At 45.4% G+C, this 27081-nt stretch overlaps 1 protein-coding gene across 3 annotated transcripts in view; it reads right to left on the reverse strand.

The window, feature by feature from the left end:
- Positions 1-27081, reverse strand: part of SH2D4B (SH2 domain containing 4B) — a 115980-nt gene that overhangs the window by 42531 nt on the left and 46368 nt on the right. For all 3 annotated transcript variants that reach the window (XM_017856242.1, XM_017856240.1, XM_017856243.1), the window contains exons 4-5: positions 18089-18236; positions 2820-3036 (exon numbers count right to left, since the gene is read on the reverse strand). In XM_017856242.1, coding sequence (XP_017711731.1) covers positions 2820-3036; positions 18089-18236 — 365 coding nt within the window. The remainder of the gene's footprint in view (positions 1-2819; positions 3037-18088; positions 18237-27081) is intronic.

The raw sequence follows: 27081 nt of genomic DNA on the forward strand, positions 1-27081 counted from the left end.
TTTTTTTTGAGACGGAGTCTGGCTCTGTCGCCCAGGCTGGAGTGCGGTGGCCGGATCTCAGCTCACTGCAAGCTCCGCCTCCCAGGTTCACGCCATTCTCCTGCCTCCGCCTCCCAAGTAGCTGGGACTACAGGCGCCCGCCTCGTCGCCCGGCTAGTTTTTTGTATTCTTTAGTAGAGACAGGGTTTCACCGTATTAGCCAGGATGGTCTCGATCTCCTGACCTTGTGATCCGCCCGTCTCGGCCTCCCAAAGTGCTGGGATTACAGGCTTGAGCCACCGCACCCAGCCAATTTTCAGGAATTTTCTAAGCCAGTTAAACATAGCCATCATTAAAAGTTAAATGTAATAGGCCAGGCACAGTGACTCATGCCTGTAATCCCAGCACTTTGGAAGGCTAAGGTGGGCAGATCACCTGAGGTCAGGAGTTCGAGACCAGCCTGGTCAACATGGTCAAACCCTGTCTCTACTAAAAATACAAAAAATTAGCCAGGTGTGATGGTGCGCACCTGTAATCCCAGCTACTAGGGAGGCTGACGCAGGAGAATCACTTGAACCTGGGAGGCAGAGATTGCAGTGAGCCGGGATCGGACCACCACTGCACTCCAGCCTAGGTTGACAGAGCAAGACTCGGTCTCAAATTTTGTTTAAAAAAATTTAAATCTAATAAATATACAATTAAATAAATGTTATTAAAATAAGGATAATAAATACTCAAAACTCAAAACAAAAAAAGCATATAAATACTAGATGTGTATTCTAGGAGGCCACTTGGCCCAAAGCCTCACTCCTGAACCTCTCCTCCCATCAGCCGCACGCTTCTGCCCTCAGCACAGACAGACAAGGTGTGCTGGCAGGCACCAGAGAGGTGAGAGCAGTGAGGCCATAGGGACCCATCCCATGGGGCCGCCACAGGAGAGAGGCTGGTAGGAGGGCCTTCTCACTGCCTGGGCCTGCTGCCCTGTGTGCACAGCTGCTTGCCCCCTTTCAGGCTCACTCGGGAGTGAGGCCACTGCTCCCCTATTGGCTGCACACAGCCAGCCCAGAGCCAGGCTGCACCATGGTCCATGTGGCTCCATCAAATGGGCCTGAGGGAAAATTTCTAGGTTTATTTTAAAAAGCATAGATGGGGAGAAGGCTTTTCTAACTATGCCCTCAAATTTAGAAAATATAAAAGAGGCCAGGAGCAGTGGCTCACACCTATAATCCTAGCACTTTGGGAGGCCAAGGCAGGTGGGTCACCTGAGGTCAGGAGTTTGAGACCAGCCTGACCAATATGGTGAAACCCTGTCTCTACTAAAAATACAAAAATTAGCCAAGCATGGTGGCGCGTGCCTGTAATCCCAGCTACTCAGGAGGCTGAGGCAGGAGAATCTCTTGAACCTGGTAGGCAGAGGTTGCAGTGACCCAAGATGGCGCCATTGCACTCCAGTCTGGGAGACAGAGTGAGACTCTATCTCAAAAAAACAAAAAAAAGAAAATATACAAGAAAGTTTGACCTTGTAACAATCAAGAATTCCTGCATGACAAAAAATTTCATCATGAAAATCAAAAAATAAGTGCCAAACTGAGAAAAAAATGTTTATCACAGACAAAAGAAAGGAAAGGGTGAGAAGGTGAGAGGGAAGAAATGAAGACATCATCAACTGTCCCTACACTGTAGGCAGAGAGAGAATAAAGTTATGAGTAATCCCAAACCCCAACTAAAGCAAAACTCAGACACCCCTTCATTATCTGGGGGTGACTGGACTCTTCTGCAGATTACCTGAGGTTAAGGGAGCCGGCAGGTGCTCACCACCCAGCCTCTGGCCCTCCTGGGGACAGTGGTTGTTCAGCAATGATCTGGGCACGGGAGCACCCAAGCTGAGAGAGGCCAAACCTTGGGGCTGGCCTAAGGTGGGGGCGGGTAGAAGAAAGAGAGGCTCCCTGCAACCTCTTAACCTTTGGTCCTGGCAATTTCGGACAGTCATCTAAGTGCCCTTGCAAACCCTTAGGGGACACAAATGTGTGTGAGGACCCGCCTGCATCCAACCATGCTAAACTGCAAACCTACTATTCCAATTAGAGAAAAACCGGCTTGCCTGGGACTCTGAGAGTCCTCAAGCCCTGTGTCCAGGCTGCCCGGCCATGCTTCACCCATCTGAGGGCTCATTACAAGTTCTTAGCCTGGGGCCCTTAGAGTCTCAAATTGTATCCAAACATTCTAGGTCTTTATATCGCAAATTTGAGAGGGAAGAAGGTACACAGCTTTCTTCAGATTCTCAAAGGAATCCTTGACCTTAAAAAGGTCAAAGCTCGTAGGGGCGCGATGGCTCAGGCCTGTAATCCCAGTACTTTGGGAGGCCGAGGCGGGCGGATCACGAGGTCAGGAGATCGAGACCATCCCAGTTAACACGGTGAAACCCTGTCTCCACCAAAAAATACAAAAAAATTAGCCGGTCGTGGTGGCGGACGCCTGTAGTCCCAGCTACTCGGTAGGCTGAGGCAGGAGAATGGCGTGAACCTGGGAGGCGGAGCTTGCAGTGGGCCGAGATCGCGCCACTGCACTCCAGCCTGGGCAACAGAGCAAGACTCCGTCTCAAAAAAAAAAAAAAAAAAAAAAAAGGTCAAAGCTCCCAGAACTCCAAAGTTATTACAAATCTCCAACTCCCACACCTCTCCTCCCTCTCCTACCACAGACTAGGGCTAAGGTCCAGAGGGGAAATGCTAGCCCCAAACCACACAGCAAATCTGGGGCAGAACCGGGACTGGGACCCCAGTGTCCCATGCCCTAATCCAAGGCCCTTGCCCCAACCACGCCAACGCGGAGCCTCGACCCACCTGACCGGCAGGGCGAGGGGCTGCGGCGGACCCGGGCCTGGGAGGTGGTGGTAGAGTCTTGCCTCCTGCTCATGGCTCTGGCCGAGCTCCCGGAACATGGAGCTGAGGCCGGCGACCGTGCCCTTCTGGATAGCACGGAGCGAGTGGCGTCGGTACTCGTCTCGGGCGCGCTGGGCTCGGCGGCTCCTCTCCTCATCAGCCGCCTTTGACCGGCGCACTGGAAACAGGAAGACAGCGCGTTAGCCCAGATCCGCAGCCCAGGCAGTGCACTGCGCCAGCTGGGACAGGATGTATTCGGTTGGTGCAAACGTAATTGCAATGTAGTGGCAAAAAATCGCGATGACTTTTGCACCAACCTAATAGTCCAAGAACCTCAGGATTCACCTGGCTGCAAGGAAGCTCAGAACCCAGAATGACAGGCAGGCCCCGCCCAGCCCTAGCAGCAGCCCTAGGGCAAGCCTGTCCCTACAAAGGTAAAGATACCCTGACAGTTTAGGGTTGTCTAGTTGTTCCTGTGACGCCATTCCAGAATGGCCAAGCCACTTTGGAGTGGAAATTTCCATCTCCCTATGTATTTCTTCCTGGGAGTGTCCTGCTCAGAGCAGCTCCTCAAATCCTCTGCCCACTCAGCTCACCTGTCAAAGTGGCCAGCATCTCCAGACACCACCACCGTCACCCTCATTGACAGTGCCAAGCCCTGGGTTTGGTGCCTTCCCTGCATTATCTAAGGGACTTCCCCCAACCACCCAGGGAGGGCACATGACTATTTCTGCTTTATGGGTGAGGAAACCAGCCTCTGAGAGGTTAAGTAACTTGCCCAAAGTAAATCAGCTAATAAGGAGCAGAACCTGGACAGAAAACCAGGTGTGCCCGGCTCTAAAACCCACACAGTTCTTTCCACCCCATGGCCCCATCACTCAAGCAGCTACCTTTGATTTAAAAACCTGTGTATCTGACACCAGAGCTCTTTCCTACTAAAAAACAAAGAAGCATTTAAAGACCATCTGGCCCAACCTCCTCATGTTATTCATGTGGAAACTGAGGCCCAAGGAAGGACAGCAATTTGCCCAACTGGGTAAGTGGGCCAGGCCAGGAACCATCCTTCCTCCTACTGCAAGATGAGTTGTTGGAAACACTAGTGTCCCAGTTCTGGAGCCCTTTCTTGGTTTCCTATGACCTTGACAGCTGGTAGGTGAGTGTATGTATGGGCGGGGAGGGGGAAAAGGATCTTTTGATAACACCAACAGCTTACAAGACTCCAAGACACCCAGCTCTCTAGCCCTCTGTATTCACATATACATATATTAATATATGTATATATATTCATTTTCTTGAGATAAGGTCTCGTTCTGTCACCTAGGCTGGAGTGCAGTGCTGCGATCACAGCTCACTGCAACCTCGACCTCCTAGGCTCAAGCAATCCTCCCATCTCAGCCTCCTGAGTAGCTGAGACTACAGGTGTGCACCACCATGCCCAGCTAATTTTTTAAATTTTTTGTAGAGACAGGGCTTCACTATATTACCCAGCCTGGTCTTGAACTCTTGTGCTAAAGCAATCCTCCCACCTCGGCCTTCCCAAAGTACTGGGGTTATAAGAGTGAACCACCATGCACGACCTCTTCCATCTTTTTGTGCTCCTCAAAGAAGGGTCCTGTCTCAGTCAAGTGGCCTTGAAAAGATACCTGTGCTTCTAAACCTCAAAAGGGAGGTCTGGGACCAGGAAAGTGTGGGAAAGGGAACAAAACCCATTAGAGGCAAATTCTGGAATTAAAACCAATTATTTTGTAGTCTCATTGCATCTTGGCAGGCCCCTATCTGCCTCTAAAATCCAACTATTTTGCAAAAAAAAAAAAAAAAAACTCTTGCTGGCTTTGTTCTTCTAATTGTACCAGGCTAATGCCCCAGCGCCGGTGGGTCACCTTCTCTTCTCAGAGTAAAATCTTAGTCTGTTTCTACTCCAATACCACTCAACACATGCATAGCAAGCACCTACCAAGAACTGCGCTGTTAGTATTCGCAGGATAAAGGTCAGTTGCCGTGTTCCTGAAAGAAAGCATTTCTACTTCACAAGTTGTCAAAGAACGCTTTCTGGGAACAGAACATCTCCCAGATCTGAGGAAGGCAGCATGAAGTCTGTCCCTCAGAAGGTATTTATGGAAGTGGCCCCATGGGTGTCCCATGCAGAATATCCACTAGGCTGTGAACTCCACAAGGGCAAGTGGAGAGTTTGCTTTGGTCTATTCATTGCTGTATTCTAGTGCCAAGAACACGGTCGGCAGGCGATACATATTTTTGTATGACTGATGGAACTCAATTAAGTATTTAGCGCTGCACTAGGTCCTGAGTTGGATACAGAGATAATAGAGAAGGAAATCCTTCTTTCAAGGCACTCAGAGGCAAGCTGGGAAAATAAGACCAACAAATATCTCTAGCATAATGAGGAAAGTAGTGAGCATCATTTAAAAAAGAGACCAATGAAGTACTGTCAAAGTTTAGGGGCAGCAGCAGCCTTGCATGCTGCTAGGGAGCCAGCAGTCATCACAAGAAATAATTTGACTGGGTGTGGGAAGATCAATAAGAGTTTTCCAGTGAAAGAAAAGGGAAGAGGCCATTCCAGAGAGAAAACTGAGGTTTCAGTGGTTTGTCACTCCTTATGTTGCAAGACTCCAAGACATCCCTCCCTCTGGCCTTCCATCTTCTTGTGTTCTTCAAGGAAGGGTCTTGTGTCTGCCAAGTGGCCCTGAGAAGACATCCATATGTTGTGGCTTCTGAAACTCAAAAGGGAGGTCTGTAAGTTCCAGACCCTAAGAACACCATGATACCTGCCTTGTATTGGGACGAAAGGCTCCAACAAGGTCAGGATGCCCCGGGATGGGCTTTGCAGACATTTGACTGCAAACTAAAAACTAGAAGCTCGTGCCCTACAAGGACCGTGACTTTTGGAAGATTACAGCCCCTGAGAGACAGTGACATTCAGTGACAGACAGGCAGGCAGGTTGCAGAAGGAAATTATATGCAGATTAGGGAGCTGGGTTTTTGGAATTCAGACAGGTGGGGCCCTGAGCCATTTGTCACACAAAGACTAAACCCATTCTCCTAAAGCCCAGCTCTAATTTTACCACTTGCTTCCTCAAAAGCCTTCAGTGGCTCCCGCTGCACAGAGAATAAAATACAAACACCTTGGCCTGCCAGGTAAAACCCTGAGAAGTGCCCTGCCTACTTTCCTTACTTTCTCAGCTCAGTGGGCTCCTTCCCCAGCACACACAAACACACACACACACACACACACACACACACACACACACATCATTCTGCACTGTAGCTCCGCCACACTCCCACCAAGCTACAAACCTGCCTCTGTGCAGCTGTGTTCACCAACTCAGACCAACTGGGTCAGCTCAGAGATCTCAGGCCCACCCTACACCCCTGCCCAGAAGGAAAAAGTTCAGTGTCCTATAGAATCCAGATGACCCGGTTACATCCTGCAGAGAAACTCCATGCTTCAAAGCAACATTAATTTGTAGTAATCCCTTGTGTGAATAGAACGATGTCCCTGAAAATTAATGAATAATCCTATAATATGGGGGAAGGCATCAGTAAATATTTGAATTGTATGTGAATGTGGATGTATTTAAATTCTGCTCCGTGTGATCTTGGGCAACCTGAATTACCTTATCTACACCTTCTTTCCTTGCCTATGAAGTGGGGGCTTGACTGAGTTGCTTTGAGACGTAAATGGGACAGTACATAGCAGGCTTGAAAAGCCCTGGCATGGGCTAGGTTTATTAAATATTATCTGTTATTGTAGTGTTTGCTGTGAGATAAAGAGGCTGAAATGGCGCCTTTAGAAAGAGTCCGTCCCTGGGTGGAGGTGGGGAAGTGATGTGAGAGCAGAGGGGATGTGTGGAGTCAGGGGCTCCTGTCAGAGAATGGAAAAAACAAGTATGAGTAGGAAAAGCTTTTGACCCCGGGGAGGGAAAACAGGCAGCCGAGATGCTGAAGGAAATCACACAGGCCTTTTGTGACTCGGCCTGCTGGAGCCATGGTCCCTTGGTGGAAGAATGGGCTTGGGACTCAAGATGAGGTAAGCAAAGTTCGACCACAGCTAAACTTGGGCCTAGAGAAAGGGCTCTCTCAACCCTTATCTGAGGCTTCTGAGGTCGGCAGCCAACCACTCCCGTGGTCCTGAACCCTGCTGAGCAACGCCTGATGGCTGCCAACAGTGACCCCCTGTGGCCTCCAGGAGCCACTGCAGGAGTTCCTTAAGACCAGAGCACTTCACACCCCTATGAATGTTGTAATGACTCAGCTTGGGGAACCATAAAGCCCCCAGGGATTCCTGAGCAATTCAAGAGAAAAGATGACCCTAAGCAGGACACGAATCGGGCACATGGGCACTCAGGCTAGCATTATTCCGAGTTATAATACCAAAAATATGTGCCACCTAGAGTTTAAGGAGCGCTTCAAGCCAGTTATGTCCAAGGAGAAACTGCACAATGTCCCATCCCATCAAGGGATAGAGAAAGCCTTTCATCTGTCTTCTCCTTCAGCTGTCCTCCCAGCCCAAAATTCTGCTGTGCCCACTCCACTCCCAGTCCAGACTCTACCCCTACAAGCACCTTCCGGCTCTACCTGTCTCAAGCCTACAGCAGTTTAGTATCACTGACCCCGACTCTGGTGCACACTCTAAGAGAAAAGGGAATGGAACCCACATCACTGGACCCCAAGCTGGGCCTGAGCCCACATTTCCCACTGCGCTCTGTCAACAACCTGGCAAGAAGTGAGACAACCAGTGTGCAGATTGTTGGTTAAAGGCCACAACCAGAATGACACAGGTCAAGGAGCCAGAGGTGAACACAAGTCCCTCTGATGACTCCAAAATCCTGCTCACATTTCTAACCTAGTAACTGCAGCAATGATAAATGTCCAGTTTTTACAAATAATATCATTTCTCAAGTCAGGCTAGCTCATCTCTAAATCTCTGGGCAACTAGATGTTATCTAACTCCACACTCCTACAAGTTCACAGTTGAAAAACTATGAAATGAATTTCTCTGCCTGATGTATTCAGAGTCTCAGGAGCCAGAGCTCTGCTGAATAACTGACTGAATTCTCTGTTGAACTGAATAACTAACGGTATTCAAGTGATACTAAATGGGATAATTTCCTTTTTTTCTAACTTGGAGAATTTAATTTGGGTGTTTTATCAAAACTGCTGCTCCCCATAGATTAATGGCCCACTATATCTTTCATATTAAATTAATTGAGTGCAGAATGGGTTTGTTGGATTTGAATGACAGGCTCTGGAGTTTAACTCATCATTCTTTAAGAAAGGCTAAGATGAGGAACTAAAACCACGGGGCCTGAATTATCACATCTTCTTTGTTTTTCAGAGGCTTCCCCATTTTCAGTTGCCACACAGAACATTAATGAGCAATCAAGCAGCTCCTGGGCCAGACGATTTCCATTCTCCATCCCTAATGGGAAACCAGCCCCGCTCTTAACTTTCCATCCCATCGTGTAGCTAAAAAAGAAGAGCACTTCATGAACACAGACGTTTACAACTTAGAAAGCACCGTTATTTCCTCTCTCTCATTTCACCCTCCCAAAAGGCCTCAGCTCAACATGATTAACCCCATTTTACAAATGAGGAAACTGAGCAACTGAGCAAGAGTTTGCTCAAGGTCACACTAGTAAGTGGGCAGAGCTATGACAGGACTCCCAGTCCAGTGCTCCTTCCCACACACCGCAATAGCCTCTGGTGACCACTTTGTAATGGTTCATGGTTTTTTGTCAGTATAAACCTTTGCTCTGCCTCCTCTTTCCATCTGCCTCTTCTTTTGTCCCGAATTTAAATGAATGAATTCTTTTTTAACTCTTTCTCATCTTATCTTTCTAGCCTCATTTTTCATCACTGGAACCCCAGGATGCCACCACACTGCAACACATACCATGACCTATGCACACAATGACCTTGCTTTGCTCTGCTATGACACCCTGTCCCACCTTCTTTGCCCACCCATTTTCTCTGAACCAAATGCCATTTCCTCTGCAGAGCCTTTCCAAATGCTCTCCCTTCTGAAAGGGATTCACTCTCTCCCCATGTATTTTATTTTATTTTATTTTATTTTATTTTATTTTATTTTTGAGATGGAGTCTCACTCTGTTGCCCAGGTTGGGGTACGATGGCACAATCTCAGCTCACCGCAGCCTCCACCTCCCGGGCTCAAGCAATTCTCCTGCCTCAGCCTCCCGAGTAGCTGGGATTGCAAGTGCACACAGCCACACCTGACTAATTTTTGTATTTTTAGTACAGATGGAGTTTCACCATGTTGGCCAGGCTGGTCTCCAACTCCTGACCTCAGGTGATCTGCCTGCCTCAACCTCCCAAAGTCGTGGCATTACAGGCATGAGTCATTGTGCCCAGCCTCCCCATGTATTTTATACAAACCTATGTTGGCACATCTACCTATTGAACTGTAACTCGGGCATGTAAGCCTCTTCTTCCAGGCTGAGATTTCTGAGGGGAGGAAATATGTCTAACACAATGGTTGGCATACAGTAGGAGCTCAGCTGATGTACAGTTGTCCCTCGGCATCCTCAGGGGATTGGTTCAAGGAAACCCCTCCTCCACTCCCCATCTCTCATGAATACCAAAATTTGTGAGTGCTCGAGCCCCTTTTATAAAATGGTGTAGTGTTTGCGTGTAGCCTATGCACACCCTCCCATATACTTTAAATCAGCTCTGGATTACTTATCATACTTAATACAATATGAATGCTATGTAAATAGTTTCTATACTGTATTTTTGTTCTTGTTTTTATTGTCATGTTATTTTTGGTTTTTTCCAAATATTTGCTGTCAGAGGTTGAGTGAATCTGCAGATGCAGTACCCAAGGATACCCAAGGCCAAGCGTATACTTTTGCTCCTCAGTCTTACTGGGTGCAAATGACAAGCATATCCCCCAAGCGGCAGGAGGAAGCATTGCTGGGAAACGTTCGGTGGTAAGATCAATGTTGAGCTACCACCAGCACTGAGCTTCAGTAAAGATAGAGCCTCCATCTGCCTTTATTCTGTCATTTCAAACAAACTTGTTATAGAATGTAATGTCTGCTTAGTGTTCCGGCAACCTCAGCCACCCCTCGGCAGTCCTGGGAATGCCCAGCAGTATGTTTAAGAGACTTCCACAGGACGGAACCCATGAGGAACTTCCTGTGCATGGACCACTGGAGGCCTGTGAGGCCAATGACTAAAGACATCCCTCCTACAGGCTGCTTTTCAAGATACCTAACCTGCAGGCCAGAACACTAGGCCAAAAGTAAGGAAAAAGAAAAGCCTTCATTTGTGCCTGATGCCCCGACCTCCCTACTGAGTCTGAGCCTGAATTTCTTTATCAATACAATAGGAATGCCAATGCTCTGCTGTGAGGCTGTTCCTGGCTCATGAGAATGAATGTCCTAGGGCTTTGTGAACTCTCAGGGTTTGGGGCATTCAGATGAATTTAGTGAGGGCACAGTTTTTAGCAATATTTGGCAATTCTTAAAACAACTCCAACCTACGTGTGAATGGGCATGAAACAGTTCAACAGCAGCTGCCTAGTCGTTATCAATGAGCAAGGGGAACATTCTCTCCTGAGCATATGCCCCTGAAGCATCGCCTAGGAGCCTGCCCCAGATAAAAAATGAGCTTTGACCACAATGTTGCATTTGTATAATTTTAACTCTGAAAGGAAGAAGTAACAGTGAAACAGGTCCCAAGGCTGGAAGTGGTCAACAGAGAAAAGGAGGCACGGTCCTGAATACAAGCAGACCCCACCCACATTTCGCTCCCCAGCCCAAGGGCATGCCAATACCCAAGTAACAAGGAATTGAGACTTAAAAGCAAAATCCCACTGTAATTTCAACTGCATACACATGCATTCCATAGTGTGATTCCATTCTTGTTCCAAATAGAGGGAACCAATCATTTTCCACCTCCCACAAACCAACGACAGTACTACTCCCTGAACACGCTATTAAGCAGAAAATGAAGAACTGGGTGGACTCGCCACTCTGGTGCTCCAGGAGGAGAGGACAGAGGAGTCTGGCCCCCACTTACACTGCTGGGGTGGGCCTGAGATTTGGCTCTATGTGGATAGCACAATCTCTTAGGCTTTCATTGATTCAAAGAGCTTCTGAGTGCATCGGTCACTCAGGTAGGAAGGGAACTGTCCCTAATAGAAAAAAAATTCTGAAGCTAAAGGCAGCCACTAGGCCAGGGCAATAGTGTTAAAAATATATTACACACAGCCCAAAGGGTTTCACAGAGGGGTCCCTGAAGCCACAGGATGCAGGGAGGATTCAGGGGGCCAGGGACCATGGGCCCCTCACTCTCCTCACCCGAGCCAGCTGCTCGCACCTTCCTTACCCGATGGGCTTCAGCATAAACATGTGTGAAAACAGCGGCCATAAGGGAGCTTGGAGAGCAAAGACAGCCCAGTTTTCAAGCTCTTTTGTAAATACAACAGTAAGTCCCTAGGAGAGAGAAACAGAAGGCCTGGTTGAGAGATGAAGTTTGCACTGCACTGTGCTGGCATTGCTACTCTGAGACATCTGCATACAGGATAATCTCTGCTCTGGGCCTGGGCACACAGCCTTCTGTCTGCCAGGGCCCAAGAGACCTAGGAAAATCTGACTGAGGACATCAATGCTGAGAAGCAAAAGGAACACTGGTGTCTTAAAATTTGCAACTGCCTCATGGTGCAAAAATTGTACAAAATAAAAATTAAATTTTAAATTTTAATTTTTTTTTAGATTCTGTTTGGTTTATTCCTTTTCCAGCATTTGATTACATGCTAGGTCACTTGGAATAAAAAAAGATTCAACACAAAATTAAATACTTTCCACCCATCCACCTTCCCAACTGCCCAGTTATGGCCCCAAATTTGTCCCAGAAGTTCTGGGTGTTTTAGGACTGGCACCAAATTAATTATATGTCAACTTAAAAATGTATCAGTGGAAAAGGTGAATTAAGGACCTCTGAAAATCCTCTCCACCATAAAACAATGAAAACACTGGAAAATCCTCAGAACCAACTTTCTCGGATTGTTAGAAATTAACCAAAGGCTTACAGGAATTCAAGAAGCATTTATTCAAGAGAAAAAGGTTCATAACAAGTGAAGAGACTAAATTCGTAATCAAAAAAATTTCCCACAAAGAAACCCGAGGCCTAAGATGTCTTCACTAGTGAGTTATACTAAATGTTTCAAGGAAAATTAATTCCTCTTTACAAGTTCATCATGAGAAATAGAAGAGGAATGAACATTTTCCAACTTGTGCTTTCCAACTTGCGCTTTCCAGCTTGTGCTAGTATTACCCTGATACCACAACCAGACAAAAACATCAAAGAAAATAAAACTGCAGACCAATATCCCTTATGAATACAGATGCAAAAATCCTCAACAAAATAGTAGCAAATGGAATCTAGCAACATATAAACAGGATTATATGCTATAAAGAAGTGGGATTTATCCCAGGAATGTGAGACTAGCTCAGTATATGAAACTCAGCCATGGCATGCACCATGTTAATAGAATAAAGAACAAAAAACATATGATCATCTCAACAGATGCAGAACAAGCATTTGACAAAATCCAACACCTTTCATCATGAAAACACCCAACAATCTAAGAAAGCATAGAACTCCCCTCAGCCCAAGGTTCTGTATGAAAACCCACAGCTAACATCATATTAAACGGTGGCTAACATCTGTAATCCCAGAACTTTGGGAGGTCGAGGTGGACAGACTTCTTGAGCTCAGGAGTTTAAGACCAGCCTGGGCAACATGGCAAACCCCCGTCAGTAAAAAAATATAAAAATTAGCCAGATGTGGTGGTGTGCATCTATAGTTCCAGCTACTCAGGAGACTGAGGTAGGAGGATCACTTGAGCCCAGGCAGTTGAGGCTGCACTGAGCTAAGATAATGCCACTGCACTCCAGCCTGAGTGACAAAGTGAGATCTTGTCTCAAAAAAAACAAAACAAAACAAAATAATGAAAGACTAAAAATTTACTTCTAAGATCAGAAACAAGAGAGGGGTGCCTTTTGCCACTTCAATTCAACATAGTATTGGAAGTTCTAGCCAGAGCAATTAGGTAAGAAAACAAAATAAAAGGAATCCAGACTGGAAAGGAAGAACTATCTCTATCTGCACATGAAATTATTCTGTATGTAGAAAATCATAAGGAATACATAAAAATATACATTCCAGCTAATAAACAAGGTTAGTAAGGTTACAGAATACAAGATCAATATACAAAAGTCAATTGCATTTCTATGCACTAGCAATAAACAACCCAAGAATGAAACTAAGAAAACTATTCTATTTACAATAGCATCAGAAAGAATATGCAATTAGGAATAAACTTAGCAAAACAAGGGCAAGGCTGCTACACTGAAAACCATTAAATATTATTGAAAACGATTTTTACACTGGGCATGGTGGCTCACGCCTGTAATCCCAGCACTTTGGGAGGCCGAGGTGGGTGGATCATGAGGTCAGGAGATCGAGACCATCCTGGCTAACACAGTGAAACCCAGTCTCTACTAAAAATGCAAAAAAATTAACTGGACGTGGTGGTGGGCGCCTGTAGTCCCAGCTACTTGGGAGGCTGAGGCAGGAGAATGGCCGGAACCCAGGAGGCAGAGCTTGCAGTGAGCTGAGATTGCAGCACTGGACTCCAGCCTGTGCGACAAAGCGAGAGTCAGTCTCAAAATAAATAAATAAATAAATAGATTTTTAAAGACTTGGATAAATGGAAAGACATTCTGTGATCATGAATTGGAAGACTGCATATTGTTAAGATGGCAATATTCTCCAAATTGGTCTACAGATTTAATGTAATCACTATCAAAATTCCAGCTACCTTTATTGCAACAATTGACAAGCTGATTCTAAAATGGAAATGGAAATATAAAGGACTCAGAATAACCAAAATAATCGTGAAAAAGAAGAACAAACACGGAGGTCTCATACTGCCCAATTTCAAAATGTACAACAAAGCTACAGTAATCAAGACTATGTCATACTGGCATAAAAAACAGACATATAAATCAATGGAACAAGAATTGAGAGTACAGAAACAGGCCAGGCACGGTGGCTGACGCCTGTAATACCAGCACTTAGAGAGGCCAAGGCAGACAGATTGCTTGAGCTCAGGAGTTTGAGACCAGACTGGGCAACATGGCAAGACCCTATCTCTAATAAAAATAGGAAAAAAAAAAAAAAAAACCCCAGGCGTGGTGGTGCATGCCTGTGGTCCAGCTACTCAGGAGGCTGAAGTGGGAGGATAGACATTTGAGCCCGTGGGGCAGAGGTTGCAGTAAGCTGAGATCACACTACTGTACTACAGCCTGGGTGACAGAGTGAGACCCCGTCTCAAAAAAAATAAAATAAAATAAAAAAAAGAGAGAGACAGAGAGTACAGAAACAGACATATTTTTGGTGAATTGATTTTCAACAAGAGTTCCAATACCATCCAATGGAGAAAGAATAGTATTTTCAACAAATGGTGCTTGGACAACTTGGATGGCCATATGAAAAAAAATTAAGTAGGAACCCTACCTCACACAAAAATTAACTCAAAACGGATCAAAGACCTAAATGTAAGGGCTAGAACTATAAATGTCTTAGAACAAAGAGAGGTGTAAGCCAGTGTGACCTTCCTTGGATTAGGCAATGGTTTCTTAGATAAGACACAAATCATAAACAACCAAAAAAATGGATAAATTGAACTTCATCAAAATTAAAATTTTTTGTGCTTCAAAGGATTATCAAGAAAGTGAAAAGACAACCCAAAAAATAGGAGAAAATATTTGTAAACCATATCTCTGATAAGAAATTAATATCCAAAATATACAATGAACTCCTGCAACTCAACAACAAAAATTCAAAAATGGGTAAAGAATTAGAATAGACATTTCTCCAAAGATGATATATAAACAGCCATAAAGCACATTTTTTAAATGTTCAACATCATTAGTCATTAGGGAAATGCAAATCAAAACCACGATGAGATGTCACTTCACACACGCTAGGAAGGCTTTCATAATAAAAAGCATGAAAGATTACAAGGGTTGCCAAGGATGCCGAGGAATTAGATCCCTCATACATTGCTGGTAAGGATATAAAATGGTGCAGCCACTTTGGAAAACAGTGTGGCAGTTAAGAGGTGAGACCTTTAAGAGATGATTGGATCATGAGGACTCTCCCTTCAAGAATGGATTAATCCTTTCATGGATTAATGTATTAATGGGTTAAGGGGTTATCATGGGAGTTGGTTAGCTATCAAGAGAGCAGGCCTGTATAAAAGCCAGTTTGGGCCAGGCATGGTGGCTTACACCTGTAATCCCAGCACTTTAGGGAGGCCGAGGCAGGTGGATCACCTGAGGTCTGGAGTTCCAGACCAGCCTGACCAACATGATGAAACCCTGTCTCTACTAAAATTACATAAATTAGCCAGGTGTGGTGGCACCCACCTGTAATCCCAGCTACTAGGGAGGCTGAGGCAGGAGAATCGCTTGAGCCTGGGAGAGAGAGGTTGCAGTGAGTTGAGATCACGCCACTGCACTCCAGTCTGGCCGACAGAGTAAAACTCTGACTCGAAAAAAAAAAAAAGCCAGTTCGGCTGTTAGTGTACCTTCCATCTTCATGTGATGCCCTCCACTGCCTCAGGACTCTGAAGAGTCGCCACTAGCAAGAAGGCCCTTAACCTCGGACTTCCCAGCCTCCAGAACCATAAGAAATAAATGTATTTTCTTTGTAAGTCACTCAGTCTCAGATACTCAGTTATAGAAATAGAAGACTAAGATACCATATGACCCAGAAATTCCACTCCTAGGCATATAGGTAATACTTAAGAGAACTGAAAATATATGTTCACACAAAAATTTGTACACAAATGTTCATAGCAACATTATTCAAAATAGCCAAAAAGTGAAAACAACCCAAATGTTCATCGACTGTTAAGTGGATGAACAACAATGTGGTATATGCGTACATTAGAATATTATTAACCATAAAACGGAAGGAAGGAATGATATCTGCTATAACATGAATGGACCTTGAAAACATTGCACTAAGTGAAGTCAGACATCAAAAGCCACATAATGTAGGATGCTATTTATATAAAATGTCCATCATAGGCAAATCTAGAGACAGAAATTGATGAGTAACTTCCAGGGATATGGTGGGGGGAGGAGTAACTGCTAATCAATACAGAGTTTCTTTTTGAAGTGATAGAAATATTCTGGAATTAGATAGTGGCAATGATTGCACAACTTTTGAGCATACTAAAACCACTAAATTGTGCACTTAAAAGGCTAAATTTTATGGTATCTAAGCTGTATCTCCATTTTCAAGTCTATTTAATGAATCTGGCATAAGATAGGACCAGAAGGCTGGCCAGTAGAAGACACCTCACATCTCTGCTCTCCCCGTATGGCCCCAGTTGCAATCATCACTCAAGTGTACCATCACAACAGCCTCCTTGCTCTCTTCCCAAAACCCTGCCAGATCATGTCACTCGCCTTTGGAAGTTTCCCACTGTCCACGTGTATTAATCATGCCTTTTCATTTTCTGTATTTTCTGATTTTTTGACATCTGAGAACTTTTTGATTCTGGAGATTGCCCCTCCCAGGAATAGCCAATTCCTAGGGACAGTAAAGGGCTTGCCTGCAAGTGCACCTTCATATCCAAACCATTCAATCGGAAACCCATCCCACAACTACCTCCCTTGTTGGGCTTTCACATTCTGAGCCACTGTCTCCCTGCCTTAATCACCCCACAGCCAAATGATGCAAAACTAGAGATAGCTCCTACACCTAAGAGCTCACTTTAGTTATTTACACTGGCCAATCCTAGGCCTGCCTAGCCTGCCTCTCCTTACCCTTCCCCAGGAAATCACAATAAACACTCTTGCCCATGTTTTTGCCCATGTTTTCCCCCACTCCCTCTGCCTCCTGACCCACCCTGGGGCTTCCCCATGTGGCCCTGCATGGCCTGCCATGTCTCCTGTCTCTAGGGACCTGTGAGTAAAAACGTCTTCCTTTACAAGCCTCATTTCTGGGCCTGCCTGTCTTACCATACCCAAATAAAACAACTCCCAGGCACGTAAGCACCGCCCTCCAAACTTAGCTCCACCTCCCCTTTCCCACCTAACTTCTTACCAACCTGACACTCCCCAAACTCTCACCACCCCACACTTCCTAGGCATGACATGTTCCTTTGTCACCAAGCCTTTGCCCATGCTGGAGCTTCCACCTAAGTCCCCTTCCCAGTCTTTTTGACTTGCTTATTCCTGTGTCACCAGCAAGCCTCACTTCATGACACCCCTTCTGGAGACCCACTAGGACAACCACGTTGTATGTGCCACATCCTCCCTCCAAGCCCTTAGTCTATGTATCTGTCTGCTGCTCTTCTTGATGAGTTTCTACGGGATGAGGACTGTGATTCATCAGTAAAGGTAGAATATGAGACAAGGTCACACCCTGTTACCCAGGCTGCAGTGCTGTGGCACAATCATGGCTCACTGCAGCCTTGACCTCCTGGGCTCAAGCAATCCTCCCACCTCAGCCTCCCGAGTAGCCAGGACTACAGGTGCATGCCACCACCAGGCCCAGCTAATACTTTTTATTTTTTTGTAGTGACAGGGTCTCATATTGCCCAGGCTAGGCTTTTATTTTTTTAATACAAGAAATATCCCTGGCCGGGCGCGGTGGCTCACGCTTATAATCCCAATACTTTGGGAGGCCAAGGTGGGTAGATCACCTGAGGTCAGGAGTTTGAGATCAGCCTGGTCACCAGTAGAGAATGGTGGAACTCCGTCTCTGCTAAAAATACGAAAATTAGCTGGGCATAGTGGCGGGCGCCTGGAATCCCAGCTACTCGGGAGGCTGAGGCAAGAGAATCACTTGAACCTGGGAGGCGGAACTTGCAGTGAGCCAAGATCCCACCATTGCACTCCAGCCTGGGTGACAGGGCAAGACTCTGTCTCAAAAAAGAACAATAACAACAAAAAAAGAAATATCCCCAACAGGCAGGTAAGCTCTTCAAGGATGAAGCCTAACTTACCCTCTAAATTCTTAGCAGGACTGAGCACACAGCTGGGCCCGAGTAAAGGCTGATGGGGTGGCTGAGTGAACAGAAATGACGACTGAGCAAATCAGCAGTGGGAGGAGGTGGGTGGGGAGGCACAACTGGTCTCCCTGCCTGAGGCACAAGCTCTACTCACACTGTTCTTCCCACTCTTGCTCCTCTTTCTCACTGGCTTGGCAATGCAGCTGAGCCTGCTTCAGGGTCCAGTAGAGCTCCTTTGCCCTCTGCTCTTCCTGGAGGCGAATCTGCTCTTCTCCTCGCTTCCTCTCCTCTTCCTCTTTCCTCTGAAATGTCATGGGGACAGAACAACATGAGATGACCACAAAATTTCAGAAAAACAAGAAAGAAATACCTCTGGGATTCTGCAGTGGGTGAGGCTGAGAGTGCTGCAGTCGCCTCTCCAGCCTCAGTCCCTACATGTATGAAATTGAAATTACCCAGTAGTCCCACAGACAGTTGTTTTGGATAAACACATAAATTATATTTGTTTTATTTGAATTGCTTCCTCAGGAAAGGATCCCTCCGGCCTCTCAAAAAGTATCAAATTACTGAAACTCACCAGATCACCACAACCAGACTATGAGATGCCTGACCCCACAATGAGATGATTGCTTCCTAGCTCCTCCCTAGTTCCTGTTTTCATACACATTGTTACATTTCTTACCTGCTACATAAACCCCTAGTTTTAGTCAGTTAGGGAGACAGAGATGGATTTGAGGCTGAGCTCCCATTTCCTGTGCTGCAGCACCTGATTAAAGCCTTCTTCCTGGGCAATACTCATCATCTAGATGATTGACTTTCTGTGCTGCAGGCAGCAGGACCTGGATGGAACCCTGTTGTTTTAGTAATAAAGTGGTGGTGATCATGCCACCTAACTGACAAGGTGGTGGTGAGGAGAAAATGGGTTGAAACAGGTGGAATGCCACAGAATACTACACAGCCATGAAACAGAATGAAGTCACATCCTCTGCAGTAACATAGATGCATCTGGAGGCCGTTATAGTAAGTGAAAGAACACAGAAACAGAAAGCCAAACACTGCATGTTCTCACTTCGTGAGAAGCTAAACACTGGGTACTCATGGACATAAAGATGGGAATGACAGACACTGGGGACTCTAAGTGGGAGAGAGGGAGACAGGGAATGACTGAAAAAGTGCCTATTGGGTACTATGCTCACTACCTGGGTCATGGGTTCAATCATAACCCATACTTCAGCATCACACAACATACCATTGTAACAAACCTGCACATGCACCTCTGGAATCTAAAATAAAAGTTAAAAAAGAAAAAAAAAAGACTGAGCACGGTGGCTCATGCCTGTAATCCCAGCACTTTGGGAGGCTGAGGCGGGCAGATCACCTGAAGTCAGGAGTTCGAGACCAGCCTGACCAACATGGAGAAACCCCATCTCTACTAAAAATACAAAATTAGCCGGGCGTAGTGGCGCTTGCTTGTAATCCCAGCTACTAGGGAGGCTGAGGTGGGAGAATCGCTTGAACCCAGGAGGAGGAGGTTGCGGTGAGCTGAGATCGTACCATTGAACTCCAGCCTGAGCAACAAGAGCAAAACTCCATCTCAAAAAAACAAACAAACAAAAAAACAAGACCCAGTCAACTCAGGAGGCACAAGAATGGCTTGAACCCAGGAGGCAGAGGTTGCAGTGAGCCGAAATCTTGCCACTGCACTCCAGCCTGGGAAGGAAGGAAAGGAAGGAAAGGAAGGGAAGGAAGGGAAGGAAGGAAGGGAGGAAGGGAGGAAGGGAGGAAGGGAGGAAAGAAAGGAAGGAAGGAAGAAAGAAGGAAAGAAGGAACGAAAGAAAGGAAGGAAGAAGAGAGAGAGAGAAAGAGAGAGAAACAGAAAGAAAGAAGGAAGGAAGGAAGGAAAGAGAAAGAAAGAAAGAAAGAGAGAGAGAGAAAGGGAAGGGAAAGGGGAAGGGGAAGGGGAAGGGAAGGGAGAGAAATGTGGAACAATGTGTTAACTCCACCTCTTACTGCAGAGATAAGAGGACTCTGTGCCATCCTAGCTGGGCGTGGTGGCTCACGCCTGTAACCCCAGCACTTTGGGAGGCCAAGGCGGGCAGAGCAACTGAGGTCAGGAGTTTGAGACCAGCTGGCCAACATGGTGAAACCCCGTCTCTACTAAGAAATACAAAAATACAAAAAATACAAAAATACAAAAATTAGCCGGGCATGGTGGCGTGCACCTGTAATCTGAGCTACTCAGGAGGCTGAGGCAGGAGAATCGCTTGAACCGAGAGGTGGAGGTTGCAGTGAGCTAAGAATGCACCATTGCACTCCAGCCTGGGTGACAGTGCGAGACTCCATCTTGTAAAAAAAAAAAAAAGAAGAAAGAAAGAAAGAAAAAGAGGACTCCGTGCCATCTTTAGGTGTACTTTCATTTTGGAGGAAGAGGGAGGAAGGACACGGTGAGGGGCACCTGGTCTCTTCCTGAAAGCCAGTGAAGCAGAGTATGATTATGTCTTAACCTTAAGTCTGAATAAAGTATCTTAAAGAGAGAATAGATTTGGGGGCCCTAAATCTCCCATTTCTGTCCCACTCCTGAGCTCTAAAAAGGTTGTGTCTGTGTGTATTTTCTTCTGCCTTTGTTTACATCAAAGTAATATGTATGTGCTAAATGTGCATTATGGACCACAGGCTGCTAATGAAAATCAGCAGTCTCTAAATAACTTCACCAGAACCCAATCCAACCAACCTTAAACCAATGCCTGGAGGCCACCATTTTCAACTATGTTAGCTGTTCCTTTGTTGGGTTACGTCCGTATGTCTGATTAATGCTGCTAATCCTTGATTTATCAATTTATCAATCTAGATGTTAAATCTTGCCTTTCTTTTTTGGCACATGCATATTTAGCACTTACATTTCCCACAGGTGAACACCCATACTCCATACTTTTTCTCTCCTCAGCCTCACAATAAATTAGCCTCATAATTTGTGGTTAAATCAATAATCAGCATCAAAATAGTTTGCCGCAAAGCCAAATAGCACGCTATGTTCATCAATTCCAAAAAGTACTTTTTTTTAACTTTGTAACATCTCTGAAATTTGGATGTGTTTTACAACTTACAGCTTGCTTTTTAATAAGCAACAATTTTTTCCTCTTAAATAATGATATGTTTTGCTATTAATGGTAACTTAAATTCAGTAAAATATGCTAGGTATGGAAGCCTTTTCTTTCCAGTCCTTTTTTCTGGTTTTTCCTGGGTTAATATATCTCGAAGCTGAATACTGAATTTTCCCAAATTTTTCCCACATGTAGTAAGTCATTCTCTGTGTTTAAACAAGTGCTTTTTCTTATAACAGACAATACAAAAGTTATTTTTCCAAGGGACACACCACCCCGGGTGCCATCTTTTCTTCTCCCATCTGCACTGGTTACCACCTAAGCCTCCTCTCCATCCACCCACCAATGACGCACCTCTCAGCCTTCCTTGAGTTGAAGCTCCTGTTTCTTTCTTGAACACTCTGCCATTTTGCAGCAACATTTAACACTTCTCAGCTAAGAATGCATAGAGACACTTTCTGAGTCTTGTCTGAAAATGTCTATATGCCACATTTACATGTAACTGCCAATTTAGCTAAGCACAGAATTTGATTAAAAATAATTTTCCTGCAGAATTTTAAAGACTTCTTTGTCTTCTATCATCCAGAACTACCACTCTGATTCTCATTCTTCTGCACAAGGCATTTATTTTTCTCTCTGGAAGCCCCTGGGGTCTCTTTAACACCGACGTTCTGAACTTTTTAATATGATGTGCCTTGGTGTGGATTTTCTTGCACCGATTGTGTTGGACACTTGGGGGTACTTTCAGTCTGTAGCTTCTTATCTTTCCAGTCTAATTTATCTTTGCTTAGGATTTCTTTGATAATTTCTTCTCTTCTCATTTCTTGTTTTTCCTTATAGAGCTCCTATTTGTCAAATAATGGTCTTCTTGAGTTGATCTTCTAACTGCCTTATCGTTTTCCTCTCTTGCTTTCCATCTGTTGTCTTTTTTTTTCCTTCTTTTTTTGAGACGGAGTCTCACTGTCGCCCAGGCTGGAGTGCAGTGGCACAATTTTGGCTCACTGTACTCCACCTCCCAGGTTCAAGCAATTCTCATGCCTTAACCTCCCGAGTAGCTGGAATTATAGGAACATAACACCACACCTGGCTAATTTTTGTATTTTTAGGGAGACGGGGTTTCACCACATTGGCCAGGCTGCTCTCGAACTCCTGAACTCAAATGATCCGCCCGCCTCAGCCTCCTAAAGTGCTGGGATTACAGGCGTGAGCCACTGTGTCCGGCTCCATCTGCTGTCTTTTTTGTTCTACTTCCTGGTTGATTTCATTGACCTTATCTTCCAAACCTTCTACTGAGTTTTTTATTTCAGCTATCACATGTGTAATTTCCAAGCTCTCATTCCTATTCTTAGGTTGTTCTTTTCTCTTCATTGCATCTTGCACTTGTTTTATGAATGCGATAACTCATTTCTCTGAGGATTTTAGAGCTTTTTTTTCCCACGTACTCTGATTTAGGTCTGTTTCCTCTGTGTGCGTGTGTGGTTAAGTTTGTTTGATTTGGTGCCTGTCATACATGTGAAAGGTTTTCCTCAGCTGTCTGATGTTCCCTGACTATTCATATTCAAGAGAGAAGTAAATATCTGAATAGGAAACTCAGAGAGCATGCTCCAGGCTTCACTGAGAGGAGGACTTTGCTCTAGGGCAATTGGAGGAGGAACCAGCCATGTTGCACTCTCAGATGTAAGTATCTAGAGGCCCCTTCTCTGAGATTATTCAGTAACTTCTCCTCTGTCCTTCCTGGGTGGTATCATCCGCAGCATTCCAGGAATTGGAGGGGAGCAGGCTGCAGGCAGGACTACCCGCAGCAAGCAGGACTGCCTGCAGCAAGCAGGGCTCCTGGCCTAACCCCATGCTTCACAGAAACCCATGCTTTAAAGCACCTTCTTGTAAATTTCCTCCTCAAGTCTCCCCTCAGGACTGGCCAGAAATAGTCAGACCCCCAGGAATGCTAAGGGCAGGTGGTGGTGTCCAGCTAAAGTGCCCTAGGCCCAGAATAGGTTCTACATGAGCCTGACTCCCTGTTTCTTTCCTTCAGGGTGCTCTCTGATCATCTCCCTTATCAAGGGATTGAGCAGATGTCCCAAAGAACTCCAGGATTCCTATTTATGAAGTCATCCTGGGCCCCAGTGTGGGGGTCCTGGTTCCAGAAGGGTAGCCTAGCAAACAGATGAATCCTGCTGGCCAGCACAGTATTTTTAGCACAGGATCACATGAGATTGGGTCACCAGAATAGTGCTAAAAGGCTGGTTTTATGTGACTCCGATTTTTAATATAAACAAAGACTGCAAAGGGAAATATTTGCCAGCTCTGTACACCCTAGGGGCAACCCTGGCTGCAGGTCCCACCATTCAGAGTTCAGACCTCTCCTTAATCTCCCCATTTCCCTCCTGCTCCCTTTATTCTGCTTGATACCCCAACACCCCAACGTTTCCCTTTCAACTTTCCCTCTTCTTCTGGCCAGAGGGAGGGAGGTGGTAGCCTGGAAAAAACATGAAAAAGTATTTGGTGAACAATTAGAAGAAGTCACTTACCTTCTTTAGCCCTTAATTCCCAGCTCTTAGAGAGTGGGTCATAAGGAAGTCAGAATTTTGTCTATTTTTAGCATTAAAAAATTAATCATTGAATTGGAGAAAAGTCCCCAGTCTATGTCATGTCAGAAGGAACAAAATCTTGTCATTTTGAGACAACGGAGTAAAATGCACAGTTATCTCTTTTTATCTGCTTGTTGATCCATTGAAATATACCAAAGGACCCACCCTTGACCCACTGGGGTCTTCCAGGCAGAAGCAGGTCTCAGGGAAAATACAGTCAAGGCCTGTCAGAGCCAGAGGGACGTCAACTGCGTGCTGCCACTGCCTTGTGCAGATAAGGAACGTATCCATTTGCTCAGGCCGCCATAACGAAGTACCACAGATTGAGGGGGCTTAAAAACGACAGAACTCTGTTTCCTCAATCATGGCAGCTACAATCCAAAGTCAAGGTGTGGCAGGGTTGGCTTCATGCTGAGGACCTTTTCCTTGGCTGGCTGCCTTCTTGCTGCGTCACTCACAGCCTTCCCTCTGAGTGTGTGCCCGTCTGTGTCCAAATCTCCCTTTTTATAAGGACAGCAGTCATATTGGAGTAGGGTCTAACCCACTCAATCTCATTTTAACTTAATTGCCTGTGTACATAACTTACCTCCAAATATAGTTACATTCTGAGGTCCCAGGCATTAGGACTTCAACATACGGATTTTAGCGGGGACATAACTCAGCCCATAACAAGCAGATAGGAGCCCAGGAAATGACTGGCATACAGTGGAAAAGTATATGACTGGTATATGGCAGATAAGTGGCCCTTAGCTACCTCAGATTACAATGCAATGGTCCTACTTCAACTGGCTGTGACTAACAGGAAGCAGCAAGTTAAATGGTAGGGCCACATTCAATCAGTTCTTCTTCACCTGGAGAGTAGGACACCACCCAGGGAACCAGAGGCCTACGGCAACCGCCCATCTCAGAGGAAAATGACTGGTCATTTACTGTGATAAAGGCAAGCTCTTCACAAGGATGGGGATGACAAAGGAAAACATTTTGCAACTACAAATAAACAGCATTACATGTGGTCTTGCTAAAATAACGCTCAAAGCTGAAATTGCCTAAAAATTCTCATTGTTGTTGCAACTGTCAGAATTCTCTGACCCATCGGATACCACTGAAAGAAAAGTCCATTTTTCTGAGGTTTAGCAGCCAGAAGGCCAGATACGAAAACACTCCCCTTCTGCCTAGGAATTAATCGCCTTGCTCTGGCTGCCCAAAGCCCTCTGAGCTGTCCAGCTTATTGAATCTCCCTTCTCTTCATAACCCATCAGTAACAGCACACCACAGGAATCCACAGAGGCCAGGGTCTGCCACAGTCCTGTGGAAAACGTCATCAAGACAAATGCCTTTTCTGGAAGATGAAAAAAATTTTACAAATCCCAAGCCCCCTAAGCAACTGAACAGAACTTTTCTTGGCCAAGGGGACCCCCGAGAAACTTTAAAAATTGAGTTCACAGCCATGATGGGAGAGGAGGTCAGACTTGCCTCTGTAACCACCCATTAGGCTTTCTTCCCTAAGGATTAAACAGAAACCAGCCCTTTTGAAAGACTGATCTCAACCAACAGCCTGATGCTGCCCCTCCCTTTTCATGGTTTTGACACAACTGACCAGCCTTCCTTCCTGATAAGAGACCACCAACCAGAGTGGTTCTGGCCAGTCTACAGAGGATGCACCCTAAGGGTCTTCATGCCCTCTGCTTTGCCTTTCGATGTATAGGGCCTAATTGTAATATGTAGACTCAGCTAACCTGGTCAGCATAAACTCCTGTCTCATTCTTCCCTGCCTCAAAGTGCCTGCTACCAGCTTCTGACCAGAAGCTGTGCTTCCCAGCCTCTCTGAATAGCCACCTGCAGGCTGCAGCCCTTTATGAGAAGTAAAGCTCCCCTTTCCAAATTTATGAACCTCATCATTTTTCAGGTGATAAAGGCATCCTCATTTTGTTGTTAGTCTGGCCCCAATAACACCACAGTGTTATCATAGGCAGAACCAAGCCTATGCTGTTCATTCCTCCATTGCCAGCTCACAGCACAGGACATAGCAGATATTAGGTGCTCCATAAATGCTGACCAGACAAGTGCATGAGTTATCAATCAGGTAAAGAGAAGACAGCGTTTGTGATGATCCCCAGGAGGGACTGGGTATACCACATCGTGTTGTTCTGTTGGCGTCAGCCTTGCCTGGAGAAGTTTTGGTAAAGTTTAAACTTTTCAAGAGAAAATTGAGCAGTAGAAAATTTTCCCACCACTTCTAATCTTATTGGAAATAAAGCAGTAATCGATTCTAAAGTTGTATAGGAGTTCATTAAGTGGCCAAAATGAACTCCAAACTTAAAGGAGAAAAAAAAAAAGAGCGTGGCCTTGAATAGAAAATGGAAAAAAAAATGAACAACTGAACAGTATCAACCACGTCTGTTCCTTAAGAATAAAACCGGGAAGAGGTAGGGGTGGGAGGAGGGAGGGAGATTGCAAGCAGAGAAGGAAGGTCACAGGACCCCGGGTGGAAGGAGAGCACAGGATGTTTATTGAGCCCTGTGCTGTGGTCTTGAACAGAAGGAGAAATGTCCAGAAGCAATTTTAGGAGTTAAGAAAGCATGGGGGAAAGAAATGCAAATTTTATCTGGCCTCAGGATCTCCTTTGTTCTAAAGGAACACTTTTATACGCACGCACGTAAATTACATTCAAATGGCACCAGCCACAGCAGAATGGTTTTTAAAAACTGGTTTCCAGCTGTCTCCATCTTCAGAGTTCCCTGTGTAACCCAATACAAAGATTCCGGGATTTTTTTTTTTCCATTTTCAGAATGCAGTTGTCATTATTACCTTTTGCATGACCTGGAGAATTAGCAGAACCTGCCTACATCCTCAACATGAGCTGCCGAAAGTGAGCCCAGCCCATCTCTCTCCATCACCCAGCTTCTCACCCAAGCTGTCACCTCTCCTCAAGCCTCCACCTATCTCCCTTCTCTGTGGGGTAAAAATCCCTCAGTGGAGCCAGTCTAAGCACTTTCTCCTTCCTGCAAACCTCATGGTTTTGCAGGAAGCTCCCCATGGTGGGAGGGTACTGCCATCTCCCCATCTCCCAGCCTGGGACTTGGATGCCTTTGCTCTTTGCTTTCCCTCATCCCAACATTTAATTGATGCCAAGCCCTATTGATTTCACCACCACCATTTTGCTATATCCATCCCCTTCTCTCCTTCCTCATTGTCATAGATTTTGTCCAGACCCTCGCTCATTGGCCTTGACCATTGCAAAAATCTCCTAACTAGTCTCCTTGCCTGAAAACTCATCACTTGAATCACATCATTGCCATCAGTTGTACTCCTAAAACTTGATCTGACCACACCCTTCTTTGTATCAAGATCTTGCTTTGCCCACAGAGTAAAGTCCACCCCCTTAAAGTAGCATTTAAGAGCTCCACACCCTACCTCCTTTCCAGGCTTATGTCTGGCTCCATCCATCATGAAATTTT

This window comes from Rhinopithecus bieti, unplaced genomic scaffold (assembly GCF_001698545.2).
Source record: "Rhinopithecus bieti isolate Rb0 unplaced genomic scaffold, ASM169854v2 scaffold_43555, whole genome shotgun sequence".
Classification (NCBI taxonomy): domain Eukaryota; kingdom Metazoa; phylum Chordata; class Mammalia; order Primates; family Cercopithecidae; genus Rhinopithecus; species Rhinopithecus bieti.